General features: G+C 49.3%; 1 protein-coding gene across 1 annotated transcript; it reads right to left on the reverse strand.

The window, feature by feature from the left end:
* Window positions 1–277: 277 nt before the first annotated feature.
* Window positions 278–18,946, reverse strand: LOC117442033 (titin-like; the record flags this gene model as incomplete). Its single annotated transcript, XM_034078028.2, has 31 exons — window positions 18,607–18,946; window positions 18,418–18,523; window positions 18,134–18,330; window positions 17,528–17,839; window positions 15,819–15,972; window positions 15,517–15,641; window positions 15,313–15,431; window positions 13,298–13,478; window positions 12,649–12,951; window positions 12,126–12,337; window positions 11,720–12,038; window positions 11,213–11,515; window positions 10,844–11,000; window positions 10,595–10,737; window positions 10,277–10,395; window positions 9,726–10,188; window positions 9,350–9,643; window positions 7,548–7,847; window positions 6,390–6,698; window positions 6,078–6,304; window positions 5,679–5,993; window positions 5,453–5,567; window positions 4,988–5,296; window positions 4,731–4,912; window positions 4,498–4,627; window positions 4,262–4,413; window positions 3,676–3,823; window positions 2,807–3,027; window positions 1,585–1,681; window positions 1,047–1,343; window positions 278–577 (listed from the first exon to the last, which is right to left on the reverse strand). Coding segments are annotated over exons 1-31 (6,949 nt in total), but the record flags the coding sequence as incomplete, so codon positions are not given.
* Window positions 18,947–19,958: the final 1,012 nt, after the last annotated feature.

Here is a 19,958-nt window from a genome sequence, read left to right on the forward strand (position 1 = left end):
ACCGTTGCAATTCCACAACCTACTCAAAATATATATTATATCCAATAATATATGAAAAAATGTTAGATTAAAAACCAGCTATATTGTAGAGCACTGCCAATGCTGAAAATGTACTTAAAATACATTCAAGATGTTGGTAAGATGTATCAAACATATCAGCCGCTCGTCGCTGTAAAGGAAGGCAGGGAGCGCTTGATTTAACCACCAAGAGAAGAGGACTATAACGAAGTGGAAGATAAACCTGATCTGAAGTTTAGATATGTCAGCGTTAACTCACTGAAGAGGTTCCTGGCCTTCTCGGCCTTGCTGACCAGCGGGGGTCCGACCCCGAACTTGTTCTGGGCCATGACCCTGAACTCGTACTCGTGGCCCTCGGTCAGGCGGGTCACCACGTAGGCGCAGTCCTTGGGGTCGTTGGAGACGTGGACCCAGGACTTCCTGCTCTCCTCGCGCTTCTCCACCACGTAGTTCGTGATCTTCGAGCCGCCGTCGTCTTTCGGAGCCGCCCAGGCGAGCCCGATGCGCTCAGCGAACACCTCGGTGAAGGTGACGGGACCCTCGGGGGGGCCGGGGGGGCCTGGGGAGAGGGGGGAGGCAAATATTAGATTTATTAAGATGTAGTTATAAGACTGGACAAGCAAGCACCAAATAAGTAGCTACCTCAGAAGGTAATGAAATGAGTATTAATAATTTAAATTATTATTATTCACAAAACATTTTTTGAAATAATAATAGATATATATTTGTATCAATTTGAAGGGTTTAGCTAAAACGACATGATCTCAGCCTGATGTTAACACATGCTACTGCTATATGCTACTGCTATATGCTACTGCTACATGCTACCGCTACATGCTACCGCTACATGCTACTGCTAAATGCTACCGCTACATGCTACTGCTACACGCTACCGCTACATGCTACCGCTACACGCTACCGCTACACGCTACATGCTACCGCTACATGCTACCGCTACATGCTACCGCTACATGCTACCGCTACATGATACTGCTACATGCTACCGCTACATGCTACGTGCTGCTCACCGAACACGGAGAGCTTGAGGTCCTTGGAGGCGGCTCCCAGAGCGTTGGTGGCGGTCAGGCTGTAGAGGGCGCTGTCGTGCCGGCTGGCCTGCGTGATGAGCAGCGTGCACTTGTCCTGAGTCACCAGCTTGTTCATGTGCTGGTCGTACGTCACCGCCGCCTTCTCCTCCGGCTTCGCCACGCTGGCTTTGCTCCAGGCGAGCGAGGGGAACGGGCAGCCGCTCACCTTCGCCACGATGCTGATGTCACAGTCCTCCTCGCCTTCCAACGCCTCGCGCATCTCGATGGTGGGGGCGACTGCAGGGACACAGGGCGGGAAGGACATGTAGGTACCGTACTCAGATCAGAATCATTACAGTAAAAAGCCTCATTTAAAGCCGGAGGTCTGGTATCTGGAGGACTCCGTTACGCCTGGTGAGTACGGGGCTGTTCTGTATGAATGCACTTTACATGAAATGCTCACGGACAATATCTCATGTACTAGAAATGAAACACAGAAAACCGAGTGCTGTGATTGGCTGAAGCAGCTGTCACTCACATGTCTGGTCCTTGATGACCAGGGGTCCGGCGGTGGCCGAGGCTCTGCTGGGTCCGGCTGCGTTCACGGCTTTAACCCTGAACTCGTACTCTATTCCCTGAACAACAACAACAACAACAACACAGTCAACAGTGAGACTCAGGGAAGATGTACACATCACAGTACTTCACTTAGTTCATCAATGGAACGTGGAGCGATACCCCAGACCAGGAGTTCTGTATCAGAGTGGGTCTTTTTGAAGCAGCCGGAGTTGATGTCTCGTTGTCAGTGGGTGCTCCTGGTCTGACCTGCATCACCGAGTCAAAGCTACATCCTTCCACTGAAGCTCAGGCATGTCCGTACCGGTACGTCCACACAGCAGCTTTTCAAACATCTTGAAAGTCTTGGAGCTGGGCGTGTCTGACAGCTTGGGGATTTTTTGCGAGCAACGCGACCAACAACCAATCACATGAAACTCCCGCCCCCGACATACAAAGCAAAAAACCCCGGGATTTTATGCGAGCAATATATATATATATATAAATATATATATATATAAATATATATAATATATATATAAATAAACTCCCCAAACAGGCGAAAACCTGCCAGTTTCCCCCTCTGTCTCTGCCACCTCCCTCCATGCCGGTTCCTCCGGTCTGTATCCCGTTAATAGTTCTGGTCGTAAAGAACCGGGTGATTTGCTCCCGTAACTTCTCGTTTGGAATATGAGGGAATGAACTGCGGTCTCTCTCTCCCTGCTTACACGCGGTTTGATTGGCTAGCGCTTCTACTGTCAGATTTGCATAAACGTGTTTGATTGGCTGGCGCTTCCAGCTCAGCTGCAAAAGTTGAACATTGCTCAAATTTTGAATCCTGGACATCCTGGAAATCTTGGCTTCGCTCCCCCACAATGCAGTTCGGGGAAAAGCGAGGCAACGTGACGTCATCCCCATTCGAAGTCAACGGGCAGAGAAGCGTTGGAAGCGGTGGAAGCTGCTTCTGAAGCTGCTGTGTGGACGTACCGTAATGCCCAGCGGACAAACCCAACCGTACCAACAGAACCTTGGCGTGGGGCTCATATGTGAATATAGGATGCTATAGCATGAGATAAAGGAATTGCTAACAGCCACACTAAACTACACTAACATGTATTTTAAGAGAAATAAAGGGAGCCTGGGAGACGAGGACCCGTCAGGAAACCGGGCTGTGGCGCTGAGCGGGTCAGGAAGAGGAACCCTACCTCCTTCAGGTCCTCCACCACGAAGGTGAGCTCCTCCACGTCCCTCGTGTTGCACTGCTTCCACGTCTCCTTCTCCTTGCCGCTGGTGTCCCAGCTCAGACGCTCCACCACGTAGTGCTTCACCGGGGAGCCGCCATTGTTCTTGGGAGCCTCCCAGGTCAGGGTGACGGTGCTCTTCGTCACCAGGTTCACCTTCACCTTGGTGGGGGGGTCGGGGGGGTCTGATGAGGAGGAGGGGGGGGGGGGAGGAGGAGGAGGAGGAGGAGGAGGAGGAGGGGGAGGAGAAGGGGGAGGAGGAGGATTAGTGTCGTGTCAAATTATCATAGAGTCATTTGAACATACAGCCTTCTACTGTTACCGCGTGCGTGTGTGTGTGTGTGTGTGTGTGTGTGTGTGTGTGTGTGTGTGTGTGTGTGTGTACCTGTATCAGTGTGTGTGTGTGTGTGCCTGTATCGGTGTGTGTGTGTGTGTGTGTGTGTGTGTGTGTGTGTGTGTGTGTGTGTGTGTGTGTGTGTGTGTGTGTGTGTGTGTACCTGTCTCAGTGTGTGTGTGTGTGTGTGTGTGTGTGTGTGTGTGTGTGTGTGTGTACCTGTCTCAGTGTGTCTCTCAGTGTGTGTGTGTGTGTGTGTGTGTGTGTGTGTGTGTGTGTGTGTGTGTGTGTGTGTGTGTGTTCCTGCACTTCAGATCCATCTCACTTTATCACTTCATTAAATAGAACAGAAGACAGACTCTGTCCACGAGTCGTCCCCCAGTGTCCCCCAGTGTCCCCCAGTGTCTCCCAGTGTCTCCCAGTGTCTCCCAGTGTCCTCCCCAGTTATCCCTGCATGTGTAAATATGTGTCTTTAGCATGAGTAGCAGTGTTTGCTCACAGATGGGGTCGCTGGCCCGCGCGGGGTCGGCGGTGATGGTGAACGGGCCGAAGCCCAGTCTGTTCTCGGCGCAGACCCTGAACAGGTAGTCCTGCCCCTCCAGCAGCCCCGGGACCACGAAGGCCTGGCTGGCACAGGCGGTGTTCACCTGCGAGACAAACCAGACCGTCCGTCAGTAAATCCCAGAGCAGGGACCAAAAGGACTCCGATTCAACGTGAAGACATTAGCATTAGCTTGAGACATTAGCATTAGCATATTCCTAATATGACAATGCTTCTACATCTCTTTATATGTTTGCACATTCCTGTCATGGTATTTATTTTTACAACAAATAAACGACATACTTCTCAATAGAAAATAAAAATACAATTCAGGACAGCGACGTTTATGAGAATGCAATATTTCCCTTAGACATCGTCCTGTTTTTATGTAGCTAGGTTAGCTTCCAGTTTGTATTTGTGCTAAGCTAGGCTAATCATATCCAAAATTCTAAAATTCTAAAATGTTTTTGCTTGAAGTCACTGTTTTATGAAAAAGACGGAAAGTCAAATGAAAAGTTAAAACTAAAAGGACTGGGCAGCTCACCTTGGTCCAGGCCTTGTCGGCGGTAGACTTCTTCTCGATGAAGTAGCTCTTGATCCTCTCTCCTCCATCGCTGTCGGGCAGTTTCCAGATCAGCCGCATGGTGGACCGGGTGATGTCGGTAACCCTCAGATCCTTCGGAGCTCCGGGGACGTCTGCAGCGGGGAAACACAGTCAGAGCTCCGAGCCACGAAACAAAGACTCCGACACGCCCACACTCTAACACTCAGGAGACCTACCGAGCACGTTGACCCTGACGTTCACGTGCTTCTGTCCGGACTTGTTCTTGGCGGTGATGGTGTAACGTCCGGAGTGTGTCCTCAGACTGACGGGGACGGTCACGACGGACGTGGTGTCTGTTGACTCAACCTGCATACACAACATGTTTGACATTAGGCGAAACCCATAACACACGAGCGACAGGTGTAGCCTGGAGAGGAGGCTGTGTCGAGGAAGCCTTCGGAGGTCTCACCTCGGAGTCGACGGGCAGCGTGTGCAGCTTGTTCTTCTTGTGGGACTTGGCTTTGCCGGTGAACTCCCAGGTGACCTTGGGAGCAGGGCGGCCCTTGATGGTGGCGGGGATCTTGAACGCATCTCCAGCGCGGACGTACAGCAGGTCGTCCACCATCATGTCGATGTTGATGGCAGGCATCACTGTGACGACACAACAACATCAGAGGCACACACAGATAAAGGATGGCGATGACTGGACGGGGAGTTAGGACTTACGCTGGACGTCTTGAACCAGAACCTCGGCGGTGCGGGGGCTGGGGTCGGACTCGCCAATGTCGTTGACAGCAATGACCCTGAAGAAGTAGCGCTTCAGCTCGCGGAGGCTGGGCATGGTGAACTCGGTGGTCGGGACCAGCGAGTCCACGTCGTTGACCCTCTGCCACCCGGAGGACCCCTCATCCTGGATCTCGATGATGTAGCCCTTGATGGGACTTCCTCCATCCTTCTCTGGGGGCGTCCAGGCAAGGGTGACGCTGTGCTTCGTCTTATCAACCACTTCAGGTGCAGCAGGCATGCTTGGAGGAGCTGGAGTGGAGAGAACCGTTAGTCAAAACAGAATCTTCCAGGATACAGTGGAACCGTTTAGCTCAAGAACACTGATCTGGTCAAAGGACTTCAATTCGGAACCGAAGTTCAGTTCGATATGTGGGATATGTAAAATCAATGCTCTTTGTTACTCACTGATTGGATCGACGGCAAAGGCGGAGTCGGACGGTGCGCTGAAAGGTCCAGTTCCTGCAGAATTGCTGGCAGCAACCCTGAACTCGTACTCTGTTCCTTCGATCAGACGAAGCACCTGGGGGACGCAGAAAGGGGTTTTATAGACTCATACGGCTAGCAGATACTCTGTGGACCTGAACCGACCAGAAATCGGCTCGGAAACAGAACAGAATCATCATCAGCTCACCTGGTACTCCCAGCCTTTCATGCCCCTCTTGGTGACGGGCATCTTGTTGATTTTGGCCCAGTAGTCAGAGCCCTTCTCTCTTTTCTCCAGCCAGTAGCCAACAATCATGGAGCCACCGGTGTCTCTGGGAGGCTCCCATGACAGGGTCATCGTAGTCTTGGAGTATTCGGCGATGGTTGGTTTCTCTGGAGGGCCAGGGAGGCCGAATGGGTCGGTGATCATGACTTCCTCTGTTGTACAGGGGTCAGAAATACCGTAACGATTCTGGGCTTTGACCCGGAACAAGTACGACTTGTTGGTCTCCAGGTTCCACACCTGCAAGTGAACAAGGTGGTGTTAGATGACTTTGACAACCCTATTATAGCTAGTATTAGTAGTAATGTCACTTTCAGGACATACCCCAAACTTCCTATCGATGACGCTGCTGTTAACCTCCACCCACTGGGGCTCAGGCGGTGCTTCCTGCCCCTCTTCCAGCTCCGGTTGATCAGTCATCACGTCTCTCTTCTCCACAATGTAGTTGGTCAGCTCGCTGCCGCCGTTATCCAGGGGTGCGTCCCAGTGCAGGTAGCAGGACTCGGCCCTGATGTTGGACACTGTTAGATTCCTGGGTGCAACTGGTCGGTCTGAGAGGAGAACAATATCACGTTAGGACATCCATTATTACTGTTCTACCTTAGATAGAGTCTTCATCGGCGTGTTGGAACTCACCCAGCACCATGACGGAGATGGTGTGATGGGCTGACCCCATGTTGTTTGAGGCGGTCACGGTGAAGCAGCCGCGGTCCCTCCTGTTGGCCGCTGGGATGGACAGCTTGGTCCTGGCGTTGAGTCTGCCAGTGACCTCTGTCTCGATCACCTGAGCCTCAGTGGATTCAGCGATCGGCACGTCGTCCTTGGTCCACTCGATAGTAGGGATGGGTAGACCAATGATATTAGCGGGTATCTCGATGGGCTCGCCCTTCTTCACGATGATGGAGTCGCCCTTGAAGTGCTTCAGCATGTGGACCTCAGGAGACACTAGACGGAAACAAACATGTTAGCAAAACTCTCGTGTGCACCATTAACAATACACCTCAATACTATATGAGGTAGGGTTGAGGGCCGGGGCGAGCCGGCAGGGCCCTCTAGGCCGAAGATATTCTACAACATAATATTAAAACATTTAATATATATTTTTAAAATATATTTTTAGTTATATTTTTGATTAGTTTTACCAAAATAACTTGATTTAATTGTATTTAAAATAACATTTCCAAAGAAATAAATCCTTGGAATCTGCCTGTTCAGTTTCTATTTGAATGTGAAGGGTTAAATGAAAGAAGCTGTCTCTGCAGGTGAAGGCAGCAGCTGATTGGTGGTCCTGCTGTAAATTCACGGAGGGTCGCTATAGTAACTGAACGAGAGAGTGATGTCAAATGACTGTACAATTGACCAATCAGATCTTCCCTCTAAATGGGTGGGCTTTATTATCGCAAACGTTATGACAAGTTCTGCCCGCTGTGAAGCTTTTCTTGTTTCCATAGGAACAACAACTTCCTGTCAACAGCGTAAACTCGCCTTCAAAATAAAAGCATGCCAAATCACACTTAAGACATACAACTGCATCGAAAGTAACAAACACAATGCAACATCCTTTTCAATTTCAAAGAACACACATTGGGTATTTACAGGTGTTGTTGTGTGTGTCATTGATGCGTTTGGCACCCCGGGCCGTTGTGTTTCCGCTGAAGTATACACTGTGGCGTAATAACTCTTTTTTTTTTTTTTTTTTCGAGGGACGGGGCGGAGGTCAGAGGGCCTAGGTATAAAAGTCACGGCTCGCCACTGGTTGAGGGTTTAAAGAACCATCAAAACATTAAACCTCACCTTCATCGTCTTGGATGACCACATTCAAAGGAATGGATGGCTCGCTCTCTCCCATTAGGTTGGCACACTTGATCCTGAACTCATAAGGCCAGTCCTCTTCCAGGCCCTCCACAGTCATGGTCATGCTGGGGCAAATCTCTTTATTGTGGAGAACAAAGGCCGTCTCGTCCTGCCTCTTCTTCTCAATGAAGTAGCCGATGACCGGGCTGCCGCCATCATTACGAGGTGGTTTCCAGGTAAATGTGACGGAGTTCTTGGTGCGCTCGGTGTAGTGGAACTTCTCGGGGTATGAAGGTGGACCTGCAGAACCGACAATGCACAGTTAGTTTTAAGAAAGGTCGACACATCAACCAATAAGAGTTGGTCTGCTCATATGATCAAATGGGCAGTGCTTTCTAAATCAAACGGTTTAAAGGCTTGTGATTCCCACAAAGTGATTCAGATCTACAAAGGGCTATCCTTGAGGTATCTGTTGGACCAGTCTTAAAGTCTACAAAGGACTATCCTTGAGGTATCTGTTGGACCAGTCTTAAAGTCTACAAAGGACCATCCTTGAGGTATCTGTTGGACCAGTCTTAAAGTCTACAAAGGACTATCCTTGAGGTATCTGTTGGACCAGTCTTAAAGTCTACAAAGGACTATCCTTGAGGTATCTGTTGGACCATTCTTAAAGTCTACAAAGGGCATTCCTCGAGGTTTTTGATGGACGAATCTTGAATTCTGTAAGAAACATTTTTGAAGGTTTGTGATAGACCTTCCAAAGAATCTTCAACTGACTATCATTCGGGGTTTTGTTACACTACTCTGAAGTTCTCTAATATACCTTTTTAAAGGTTTGTGATGGACATTCCAAAAGGGCTTGAATCAGGCAAGAGCTTCAGGTCTACAAAGGACTATTCTTAGGGTTTGTGTTGGACCAGTCTTAGGGACGACAAACAACTACTCTCAAGATTTTAATTGGGCCATTTTTAAGTTATCTAAAATACATGTTTAAGGGTTTGTGATGAGCCTTCCCAAATGTCTTGAATCCATCAAGAGCCAAACATTCACAAAGGACCATCTTTAGGGTATTGTCGGAGCTTTCTTAAGGTCTACAAAGGGCAGTCGCTAAGGTTCTGGATGGTCCTTTCTTAAGGTCTACAAAGGGCAGTCGTTGAGGTTCTGGATGGTCCTTTCTTAAGGTCTACAAAGGGCAGTCGTTGAGGTTCTGGATGGTCCTTTCTTAAGGTCTACAAAGGGCAGTCGTTGAGGTTCTGGATGGTCCTTTCTTAAGGTCTACAAAGGGCAGTCGCTAAGGTTCTGGATGGTCCTTTCTTAAGGTCTACAAAGGGCAGTCGTTGAGGTTCTGGATGGTCCTTTCTTAAGGTCTACAAAGGGCAGTCGCTAAGGTTCTGGATGGTCCTTTCTTAAGGTCTACAAAGGGCAGTCGCTGAGGTTCTGGATGGTCCTTTCTTAAGGTCTACAAAGGGCAGTCGCTAAGGTTCTGGATGGTCCTTTCTTAAGGTCTACAAAGGGCAGTCGTTGAGGTTCTGGATGGTCCTTTCTTAAGGTCTACAAAGGGCAGTCGTTGAGGTTCTGGATGGTCCTTTCTTAAGGTCTACAAAGGGCAGTCGTTGAGGTTCTGGATGGTCCTTTCTTAAGGTCTACAAAGGGCAGTCGTTGAGGTTCTGGATGGTCCTTTCTTAAGGTCTACAAAGGGCAGTCGTTGAGGTTCTGGATGATCCTTTCTTAAGGTCTACAAAGGGCAGTCGTTGAGGTTCTGGATGGTCCTTTCTTAAGGTCTACAGATTCTGAGAACTCACCCTGTGGGTCAACAGCCTTGATGGGTCCCAGCTCTACGGGCGGGCCCATGCCGAACTTGTTCTTGGCGATGACGCGGAACATGTACTCCTGTCCCTCCATGATGCCCACGCACTCGCACTTAGACGAGGCGGTTTCAACGGGCTGCCTCCATGTGTGCATCTTGATGTCTCTCCTCTCCACGATGAAGCCAATCAGGTCGCTGCCTCCGTCGTCGTCTGGGTCGTCCCAGTTCAGGAAGATCATCTTGCGAGTGACTACAACTGGCTTCAGGTCGGTGACGGGTCCGGGGACATCTAAAGATAAAACAATATTAGTCTTCTGTGTTCATTTCAAAGCATCAATTAACGAATATAGTCTTCTAGGAATTCCACTCACCCATGACCTCCACTCTGGTCGAAGCATTCTTGATGCCGCTAGGGTTGCAAACGGAGATGTGGTATTTGCCGCTGTCCTTCCTCTGGACGTTCTTGATTGAAACGATGCTGTCGTTTCCTTCAGTGAGGATCTCCACGCGGTCTTTGTCGGGTTTGGAGTCTTCGATGGTCCATTCGATGGACGGGTAAGGCTTACCAGTGACTGTAGCAGGCAGACGGAGGTTCTCTCCGGCCCTGATGAACACGCCAGCCTTGATGGACAGTTCCATTTCAATCGCCGGCTTCTCTGCAGGGTTCCTGACAAACACGGCCTCTGCGAAACCTGGTGCTCCCTCTCCAGCGGCGTTGCAGGCGATGACCTTGACCTGGTATTTGGCGCCCTCACGGACTCCGAACACAGTGAAGGCCCGGGTTTTCCACAGGCGCTCTGTGGACCTGGACCAGTCCTTAGAACCAACCATGGCCTGAAACGCACCACAGAAACAACCCAGTGAGAAACTTTGGTTCACCAAATATGAACGTGCAGGGCAGTCGGTGAAAGCATCAGCTGACCTTGTCCACGTGGTATCCCATAATCTCTCCACCGCCGTTATCGGCAGGTGCGTCCCACTCCACGTCGATGGAGTGGTCGGTGGTATTTGCCACTCGGCAAGTCGGAGGTCCAGGAGGTACTATAGCGTCAAAGATACAACACAGATGTTACCTCTGAGATCAGCTATATTTACCTGGACAGAAGTATCCTGTTGAAGTTATTGCTCGTGTTTTATGCTACTCCTCAAACAATGTATATATAATAATAATAAGTGAAAGAGATTTGTTATAGAAACATTGATTCTGTCCGGTCTGAGGGTTTCAGGACAGTTTACTTACGGATGGGAGCCTGGGCTGTCTTGGGTTCGGAGGGCAGGCTGAACTTGCCGGGGCCGGCCTGGTTTTCGGCCGCCACCCTGAAGATGTACGTCATTCCTTCGATGAGACCTTCAACGTTCAGCTCAGTGTCGGCAACGATTTCCCTGAGGGCCGCAGGAGGAGGGAGCATTCAGAAAGTGAGACATCTATATATGTTTTGTACATGTCTGATCTGCCTCTTGAAATAGGTGCATCTCTTTGGTTCCTCACCTGTTGACACGCGCCCAGTGCGAGCTGTTGATCTCGCGGCGCTCCACCCAGTATCCGAGGATGGGGCTGCCGTTGTCGTTGGGCGGGGTCCAGATGACCAGCATGCTATGAGCGGTGATGTCATCGATCTCAGGCTTCTCCGGAGTCTCGGGAGGTTCTGGAAAGGACACACGATTACATGAATAACATGCATCAAGAGAACTGAATAAAAACCTATTTGTTTTAAATTCTGTTCGGTTTCAGTCAAAAGGATTAAAACAAATAATAATACAATTTAAATCAAAATAAATACAATTTCTTTTATAATGAACAAAAAACGATAGAAAATCCAAAAGGAAATAAATAAGATCGTTTTGGTTTTGATCTCACCAAAGGGGTTCTTGGCGATGAGCGGCTTGGACACGCAGTGCGGCCCCGCCCCGAACTTGTTCTCGGCCACGACCCTGAACAGGTACTCCTTCTTCTCGATGAGCTTGGGCACCAGGTAGCGGCAGCCTCTCAGCGTGGAGGTGACCACGCTCCAGCCGATCTCCAGCTTGGAGTTGTCCTTCTTCTCCAGGGTGTAGTTCAGGATCTCGCTGCCTCCGTCGTCCAGAGGAGCATCCCACTTACACACCACCGAGTTCTTCCTCACCTCCTCGAACCGGAAGTTCACCGAAGGCCCGGGCGTGTCTATCAGGGATTAAATCAGGGAAGCAAGTCAACGTGTCTGTGTTTCTATGGAAACACGTTCATCAACACTCAAAGAAAAGCCCTTGAATGAATCCATGCATGAGAAACTGACTTCCTGTTTGGCCACGTCCCTAAAGGAGCTCCGTCCAATGTAACACGGCTCTAAAGCCTCGCGGCATTAAGTGAAACAAGACGGTTCCTCACCGAGCACGTTGACCTCGCAGCTGGCCGAGGCCTTGCCGTGGTCGTTCACCACCTTCACCATGTACACGCCGTGGTCTGCGCGCACAGAGTCCCTGATGGTGATGGAGGAAACCCCGCGGTGACGGTCATCCACGGACAGACGCTCGTTTATGGTCGGGTAGTCGCTCTCCTCCACCTCCTCCTCCTCTTCCTCCTTCACCTCTTCCTCCTTCTTCTTCTCTTCTCCTTCCTTCTTCTCAGGCTCTCCCTCTTTCTTCTCCTCTCCTTCCTTCTTCTCCTCTCCTTCCTTCTTCACAGCCTCTCCCTCCTTCTTTTCCTCCTTCAAGAGTCAAGGTTCAAAAATGAAACGCTGTTTATAGAAGTAATAGATAAATGTGTGATAACAGATGAAGGCATCTTTACTCACCTTCTTCTCCTCCTCCTTCTTCTCCACCTTCTTCTTCAGTGGTTTGTCGGGTCTCTTGCGCAGCGCCTCGGGTCGGATCACCTGGTTGTTCCAGTACCAGGTGATCTCGGGGTACGGGGATCCGGAGATGTTGGCGTTCAGGCAGATCTCTCCGCCTCGCTTCACACTGAGGCCGGACTGCAGGCTGCCGCTCAGGAACACCTTCGGGGGGTCTGAGGGGGAAGTGCAATATTTATATTAGCGCAACCGTCACTTGTATTTATGGAGCAATCCTTACATTTAATTCCTGAAGTTGTTGCATTTTTTCCCAAAAATCAGATTTATTCTATTAAAAAAAATAAAATGTATTCTGGGAAACGATGGGTTCGTGCTTGAGGAGCCTGTGACTTCAAACTGTCTGCGAAGCATCTGTCCTCATGTGTGAATGCTAACGTTAGCATTTGTACTGTTTGAGCAAAAGCGCTATAAAAATGTACTGTACTGATATCAGGAAACTGCATTTCTAATGACACGTGGTTCTTACCGACGGCGTCTGAGATCTTGACGTGCAGCGACGCTCTGGACGGCTCGCTGACCCCCGCTGGGTTCTCTGCTCGGACCCTGAAGGCGTAGCTCTTGCCCTCCGTCAGCCCCCGCACGGTGTAGGACAGCACGGGCACCAGGAAGTCGTTGCAGCGCCCCCAGGCCTCCTCGCCCTTCAGCTGCTTCTCCAGCACGTAGCCCATGATCTTGGCGCCGCCGTCGTACATCGGGGGCTTCCAGGTCAGCGTGATGGTGCTGGAGGTCGGGTTGTGGGTCTCCACGTCCACCGGGGGGTCCGGGGCGTCTGGACGGAGGACAGAGTTCAGAGTTACAATTACCCCACTTTCACATCTCAAAACATTCTCTTGCACTATTTTATCTGTTGTATTTGTTCTCTGAGCTATATCCATGTTGCTCTGCAGCTGCAAATTATAATAAAGCCTTGAAACTCCAAAAGTGGTACATTTACTGGAAAATAACTACAGTGATACGTTCAGGTTTCAAGATTTGAAGATCCCATATATCTACAACTTGCATTTTGAGGTTTTTCAAAAGTCATTGTTCTGTATTTATTTGTTGTATCCTACATCGGCTGCTGTTTTGAAGTGTCCCGTTATATAACAAAGAACGGTAAAGGTATTGTCTCTCACGTTTCTGATCCTCAGCGATGACGGGGTTGCGCAGCTCGATGAACTCTCCGCCCCCGATCTTGTTGACGGCCTGAACCCGGAAGTAGTATTCTCCGTTGGGGATCAGGTCTTTGACGTTCCAGCACACCTTGTTCTCTCCGGACATCATGTTCACGTACGTCCTGCGGCCGGCCTCACGCCTCTGCACACACACACAATACCACGTGTTAACACCACTTTAAGGCACGGTCACATGACTTCACGTCTCCACCGCTAAGCTAAAGGAGGCTAATGTTGGGCTATAAAGGAACTACAGCACGGTCACATGACTTCACGTCACCACCGCTAAGCTAAAGGAGGCTAATGTTGGGCCATAAAGGAACTACAGCACGGTCACATGACTTCACGTCTCCACCGCTAAGCTAAAGGAGGCTAATGTTGGGCTATAAAGGAACTACAGCACGGTCACATGACTTCACGTCACCACCGCTAAGCTAAAGGAGGCTAATGTTGGGCCATAAAGGAACTACAGCACGGTCACATGACTTCACGTCACCACCGCTAAGCTAAAGGAGGCTAATGTTGGGCTATAAAGGAACTACAGCACGGTCACATGACTTCACGTCACCACCGCTAAGCTAAAGGAGGCTAATGTTGGGCCATAAAGGAACTACAGCACGGTCACATGACTTCACGTCACCACCGCTAAGCTAAAGGAGGCTAATGTTGGGCTATAAAGGAACTACAGCACGGTCACATGACTTCACGTCACCACCGCTAAGCTAAAGGTGGCTAATGTTGGGCTATAAAGGAACTACAGCACGGTCACATGACTTCACGTCACCACCGCTAAGCTAAAGGAGGCTAATGTTGGGCTATAAAGGAACTACAGCACGGTCACATGACTTCACGTCACCACCGCTAAGCTAAAGGAGGCTAATGATGGGCTATAAAGGAACTACAGCACGGTCACATGACTTCACGTCACCACCGCTAAGCTAAAGGAGGCTAATGTTGGGCTATAAAGGAACTACAGCACGGTCACATGACTTCACGTCACCACCGCTAAGCTAAAGGAGGCTAATGATGGGCTATAGAGGAACTACAGCACGGTCACATGACTTCACGTCCCCACCGCTAAGCTAAAGGAGGCTAATGTTGGGCTATAAAGGAACTACAGCACGGTCACATGACTTCACGTCACCACCGCTAAGCTAAAGGAGGCTAATGTTGGGCTATAAAGAAACTACATCGCGGTCACATGACTTCACGTCACCACCGCTAAGCTAAAGGTGGCTAATGTTGGGCTATAAAGGAACTACAGCACGGTCACATGACTTCACGTCACCACCGCTAAGCTAAAGGAGGCTAATGTTGGGCTATAAAGGAACTACAGCACGGTCACATGACTTCACGTCACCACCGCTAAGCTAAAGGAGGCTAATGTTGGGCTATAAAGGAACTACAGCACGGTCACATGACTTCACGTCACCACCGCTAAGCTAAAGGAGGCTAATGTTGGGCTATAAAGGAACTACAGCACGGTCACATGACTTCACGTCACCACCGCTAAGCTAAAGGTGGCTAATGTTGGGCTATAAAGGAACTACAGCACGGTCACATGACTTCACGTCACCACCGCTAAGCTAAAGAGCTAATGTTGGGCTATAAAGGAACTACAGCACGGTCACATGACTTCACGTCACCACCGCTAAGCTAAAGGAGGCTAATGTTGGGCTATAGAGGAACTACAGCACGGTCACATGACTTCACGTCACCACCGCTAAGCTAAAGGAGGCTAATGTTGGGCTATAAAGGAACTACAGCACGGTCACATGACTTCACGTCACCACCGCTAAGCTAAAGGAGGCTAATGTTGGGCTATAAAGGAACTACAGCACGGTCACATGACTTCACGTCACCACCGCTAAGCTAAAGGAGGCTAATGATGGGCTATAAAGGAACTACAGCACGGTCACATGACTTCACTAATTAAAATACTAATATATATAAATAAAGTGTGTTCTGTGTCCGACCTGCATGACGTAGTGGATGATGGGGCTGCCTCCGTCGTAGTTTGGAGGATCCCAGGACACTTTGCAGGAGTTCTTTGTGATTTCAGAAGCAATGATCTGCTTACACTGCCCGGGGAGACCTGAGGACACACAGACAGAGGTGTGTGAGAGAGTGTGTGATCTGTGTGAGTGTGTGAGGGTGTGTGTGAGGGTGTGTTGGCGTACCGATGACTTTGACGTTGATGGCGGCGCTGGCGGCTCCCATCTTGTTCTCCAGAGTCACTTTGTACTGTCCTGCGTCAGAGTGCAGACTGCTGTCCACCTCCAGGTGACAGGAGACATACTCCTTCCTGTTGAACACACACACACACTCTCCCGTCAGCCACTGCTGCACACACACCTCCACCTCAAACTGTTTACTACTTAACACGTACAAATACGTAAATAAAACCTGCGAACAAAGTGGTACATTTAGCAGAACACCTCAGATGTTCTGCTATTTCAAAAAGAGGAGGTTTGAGTCAGACCTGAATCCCAGGCGCTCGTCGGCCTTCAGCTCCTTGCCGTCTTTGTGCCAGGTGATCCTGGGCGAGGGCACGGCTCTGAAGGGAACGGGGATGTGAAGCTTCTCCGTCTCCACGACAACCAGGTCCAGAGTCTGGAACTCCAGCTGGGGGTTACCTGCACAAACACAACATCACATAATATAATATAATCAAGTGTTGAATCAGACTTCAGTTCCACCTGGAGTGAATCCACCAGCTACCCTGCAGTCTACAAAGTACTTCAGACTAGCTGCACCTTCACCAGCTACCCTGCAGTCTACAAAGTACTTCAGACTAGCTGCACCTCCACCAGCTACCCTGCAGTCTACAAAGTACTTCAGACTAGCTGCACCTCCACCAGCTACCCTGCAGTCTACAAAGTACTTCAGACTAGCTGCACCTCCACCAGCTACCCTGCAGTCTACAAAGTACTTCAGACTAGCTGCACCTTCACCAGCTACCCTGCAGTCTACAAAGTACTTCAGACTAGCTGCACCTCCACCAGCTACCCTGCAGTCTACAAAGTACTTCAGACTAGCTGCACCTTCACCAGCTACCCTGCAGTCTACAAAGTACTTCAGACTAGCTGCACCTTCACCAGCTCTGAGAACACTTTCATGATCAATCATTATAAAACATATCAGATATATTATTCTGAAATGGACCGATCTGCACGACGACTACTTTCACTGTCTTTCACTATATTTAGATGAGAATACTTTCTACTTTCACTTGAGGGACATTTTGAATGCAGTACTTTTACTGAAACAGAGTATTCCTACACTCTGGTACTTCTACTTTCACTCAAGTACAAGATCTGAGTACTTCTACTTTTACTCAAGTACAAGATCTGAGTACTTCTATTTCTACTCAAGTACCAGATCTGAATACTTCTACTTTTACTCAAGAACAAGATCTGAGTACTTCTACTTTTACTCAAGTACAATATCTGAGTACTTCTACTTTTACTCAAGTACTAGACCTGAGTACTTCTACTTTTACTCAACTACAAGATCTGAGTACTTCTACTTTTACTCAAGTACAAGACCTGAGTACTTCTACTTTTACTCAATTACAAGATCTGAGTACTTCTACTTTTACTCAAGTACAAGATCTGAGTACTTCTACTTTTACTCAAGTACTAGACCTGAGTACTTCTACTTTTACTCAACTACAAGATCTGAGTACTTCTATTTCTACTCAAGTACCAGATCTGAATACTTCTACTTTTACTCAAGAACAAGATCTGAGTACTTCTACTTTTACTCAAGTACAAGATCTGAGTACTTCTACTTTTACTCAAATACAAGATCTGAGTACTTCTACTTTTACTCAAATACAAGATCTGAGTACTTCTACTTTTACTCAAATACAAGATCTGAGTACTTCTACTTTTACTCAAATACAAGATCTGAGTACTTCTACTTTTACTCAAGTACAAGATCTGAGTACTTCTACTTTTACTCAAGTACTAGACCTGAGTACTTCTACTTTTACTCAACTACAAGATCTGAGTACTTTTACTCAAGAACAAGACCTGAGTACTTCTACTTCTACTTGAGATCTGTGTACTTGTATGCGCTCAGAGAGACGGCCCTGGTCAGAACCGGGTGGATCGACGTAGGAGGGATTTGACTTGACGTCATGGCGCAGACATACAAGTAAAACACAAATGCTAATCTGCCGCTTACAGTCGGACTCTTTGGCGAACACGTTCTCGGAGAGGTCGGAGGGCTCGCTGACGCCCACGGAGTTGATGGCTCGGACCCTCAGGATGTACTCCTTCTCGGGAACCACGCCCTCCTCCGCCGCCACGCGGAACTTCAGCTCCTTCACGGGGCGGGAGTTGACTCTCATCCACTTCTCTGTGCCGGCAGCACACATCTCCACGTGGTACCCTCTGACGGGGCAGCCGCCGTCCCTCTGGGGGGGCTTCCAGGCGATGGACAGGAAGTCCCGGCTGGCTCCGGTGACGTGGAGCTCCACGGGGGGGGAGGGGATGCCTGGGGGGAGGGGAATGTAATCATTATTATAATCGATCCAGGGCTCCATGACAAACAACTAATAATAAATAAAAGATAAAAAAATATTTGTAAAACAACATAAGTGAATTAAAAATGTTGCAATAAAAGAAAGATATTTATAAAAAGAAAGGATGTTAAAGTAAAACTGTTCAATAAAAGTTGAAATAAACATAAAATAGAATACAAATATTTATATAAATATTAGGAGTTCTCTCTCCACCCGGCTCTTAGTGTAAACAGTAAGGTGTCAGTCCTCAGAGGTGGAGCACTGACCGGTGGGGTCCTCGATGGTCAGGATCTCCGTGGGCTCGCTGGGGTGCCCGGTGCCCGCCTCGTTCTCCGCGCTGACCTGGAACTGGACCTCCGTTCCCTCGATGACGTCCGTGACCCGGTACTTACAGTCCGGACCCGCCGTCTTCCCGCACTTCACCCAGCGAGTGCCCAGCTTCTCCTTCTTCTCCAGCGAGTATCTGCAGGAAGAGGACACGGTCATTACTGCTGGAGCGGCTTCTCGAGGTTCCAGACGTGGACGTTCAAACGCGTTCAAGGGATCGTACTTGAGGATCGGTCTTCCTCCGTCGTTCTTGGGCGCCTCCCACTGCAGGTCCACGTATCTCTTGGAGATGCCGAAGACGCTGAGAGCGTAGGGTGGGCCGGGAGCAGCTGCAGAACAACGATAAAATACAGATTACTATCATCACCTCCGTCCTGACCGGGCGACCTCGTCCGCTCTCTCTGGGACTCACAGAAGTTGTCCTTGGCCATGACGGAGTCTTTGAGCTCGCAGAACTCTCCGACTCCGACGCTGTTCTCGGCAGCGACGCGGAACACGTAGAGCGAGCCCTCGTTGAGCGGAGACACGGTGTACGTCAGCTCCTTCACCGTGGTGTCCACCGCCTGCCAGCCCTTGCGCCGGGCGTCCCTCTTCTCCACCACGTAGTTCGTGATGGGGGCGCCGCCCGTCCTCTCCGGCACAGACCACTTCAGGTCGGCGCTGCTGCGGGTGACGCTCATCACATCCAGCCAGCGGGGTGCCGAGGGGGGGTCTGAGGAGGAGCGGGGGGGGGGGGGGGTTAAGGTGTGCATCTGACTTAAGGTACAACAACATGAGTTAAGTTTAACTTAAACCTGACTTTAGTGTCTCTCTCTGAGTCTCTCCTTGCTGAGTTAAACCTGACTTTAGTGTCTCTCACTGAGTCTCTCCTTGCTGAGTTAAACCTGACTTTAGTGTCTCTCACTGAGTCTCTCCTTGCTGAGTTAAACCTGACTTTAGTGTCTCTCACTGAGTCTCTCCTTGCAGAGTTAAACCTGACTTTAGTGTCTCTCACTGAGTCTCTCCTCGCTGAGTTAAACCTGACTTTAGTGTCTCTCTCTGAGTCTCTCCTTGCAGAGTTAAACCTGACTTTAGTGTCTCTCACTGAGTCTCTCCTCGCTGAGTTAAACCTGACTTTAGTGTCTCTCACTGAGTCTCTCCTTGCAGAGTTAAACCTGACTTTAGTGTCTCTCTCTGAGTCTCTCCTTGCTGAGTTAAACCTGACTTTAGTGTCTCTCACTGAGTCTCTCCTTGCAGAGTTAAACCTGACTTTAGTGTCTCTCTCTGAGTCTCTCCTTGCTGAGTTAAACCTGACTTTAGTGTCTCTCACTGAGTCTCTCCTTGCAGAGTTAAACCTGACTTTAGTGTCTCTCACTGAGTCTCTCCTTGCTGAGTTAAACCTGACTCTAGTGTGTCTTACTGAGTCTCTCCTCGCTGAGTTAAACCTGACTTTAGTGTCTCTCACTGAGTCTCTCCTCGCTGAGTTAAACCTGACTTTAGTGTCTCTCACTGAGTCTCTCCTCGCTGAGTTAAACCTGACTTTAGTGTCTCTCACTGAGTCTCTCCTTGCAGAGTTAAACCTGACTTTAGTGTCTCTCACTGAGTCTCTCCTTGCAGAGTTGAACCTGACTTAGTGTCTCTCACTGAGTCTCTCCTTGCTGAGTTAAACCTGACTTTAGTGTCTCTCACTGAGTCTCTCCTAGCTGAGTTAAACCTGACTTTAGTGTCTCTCACTGAGTCTCTCCTTGCTGAGTTAAACCTGTCTTTAGTGTCTCTCTCTCTGAG

Source organism: Pseudochaenichthys georgianus, unplaced genomic scaffold, assembly GCF_902827115.2.
Source record: "Pseudochaenichthys georgianus unplaced genomic scaffold, fPseGeo1.2 scaffold_2337_arrow_ctg1, whole genome shotgun sequence".
NCBI lineage: Eukaryota > Metazoa > Chordata > Actinopteri > Perciformes > Channichthyidae > Pseudochaenichthys > Pseudochaenichthys georgianus.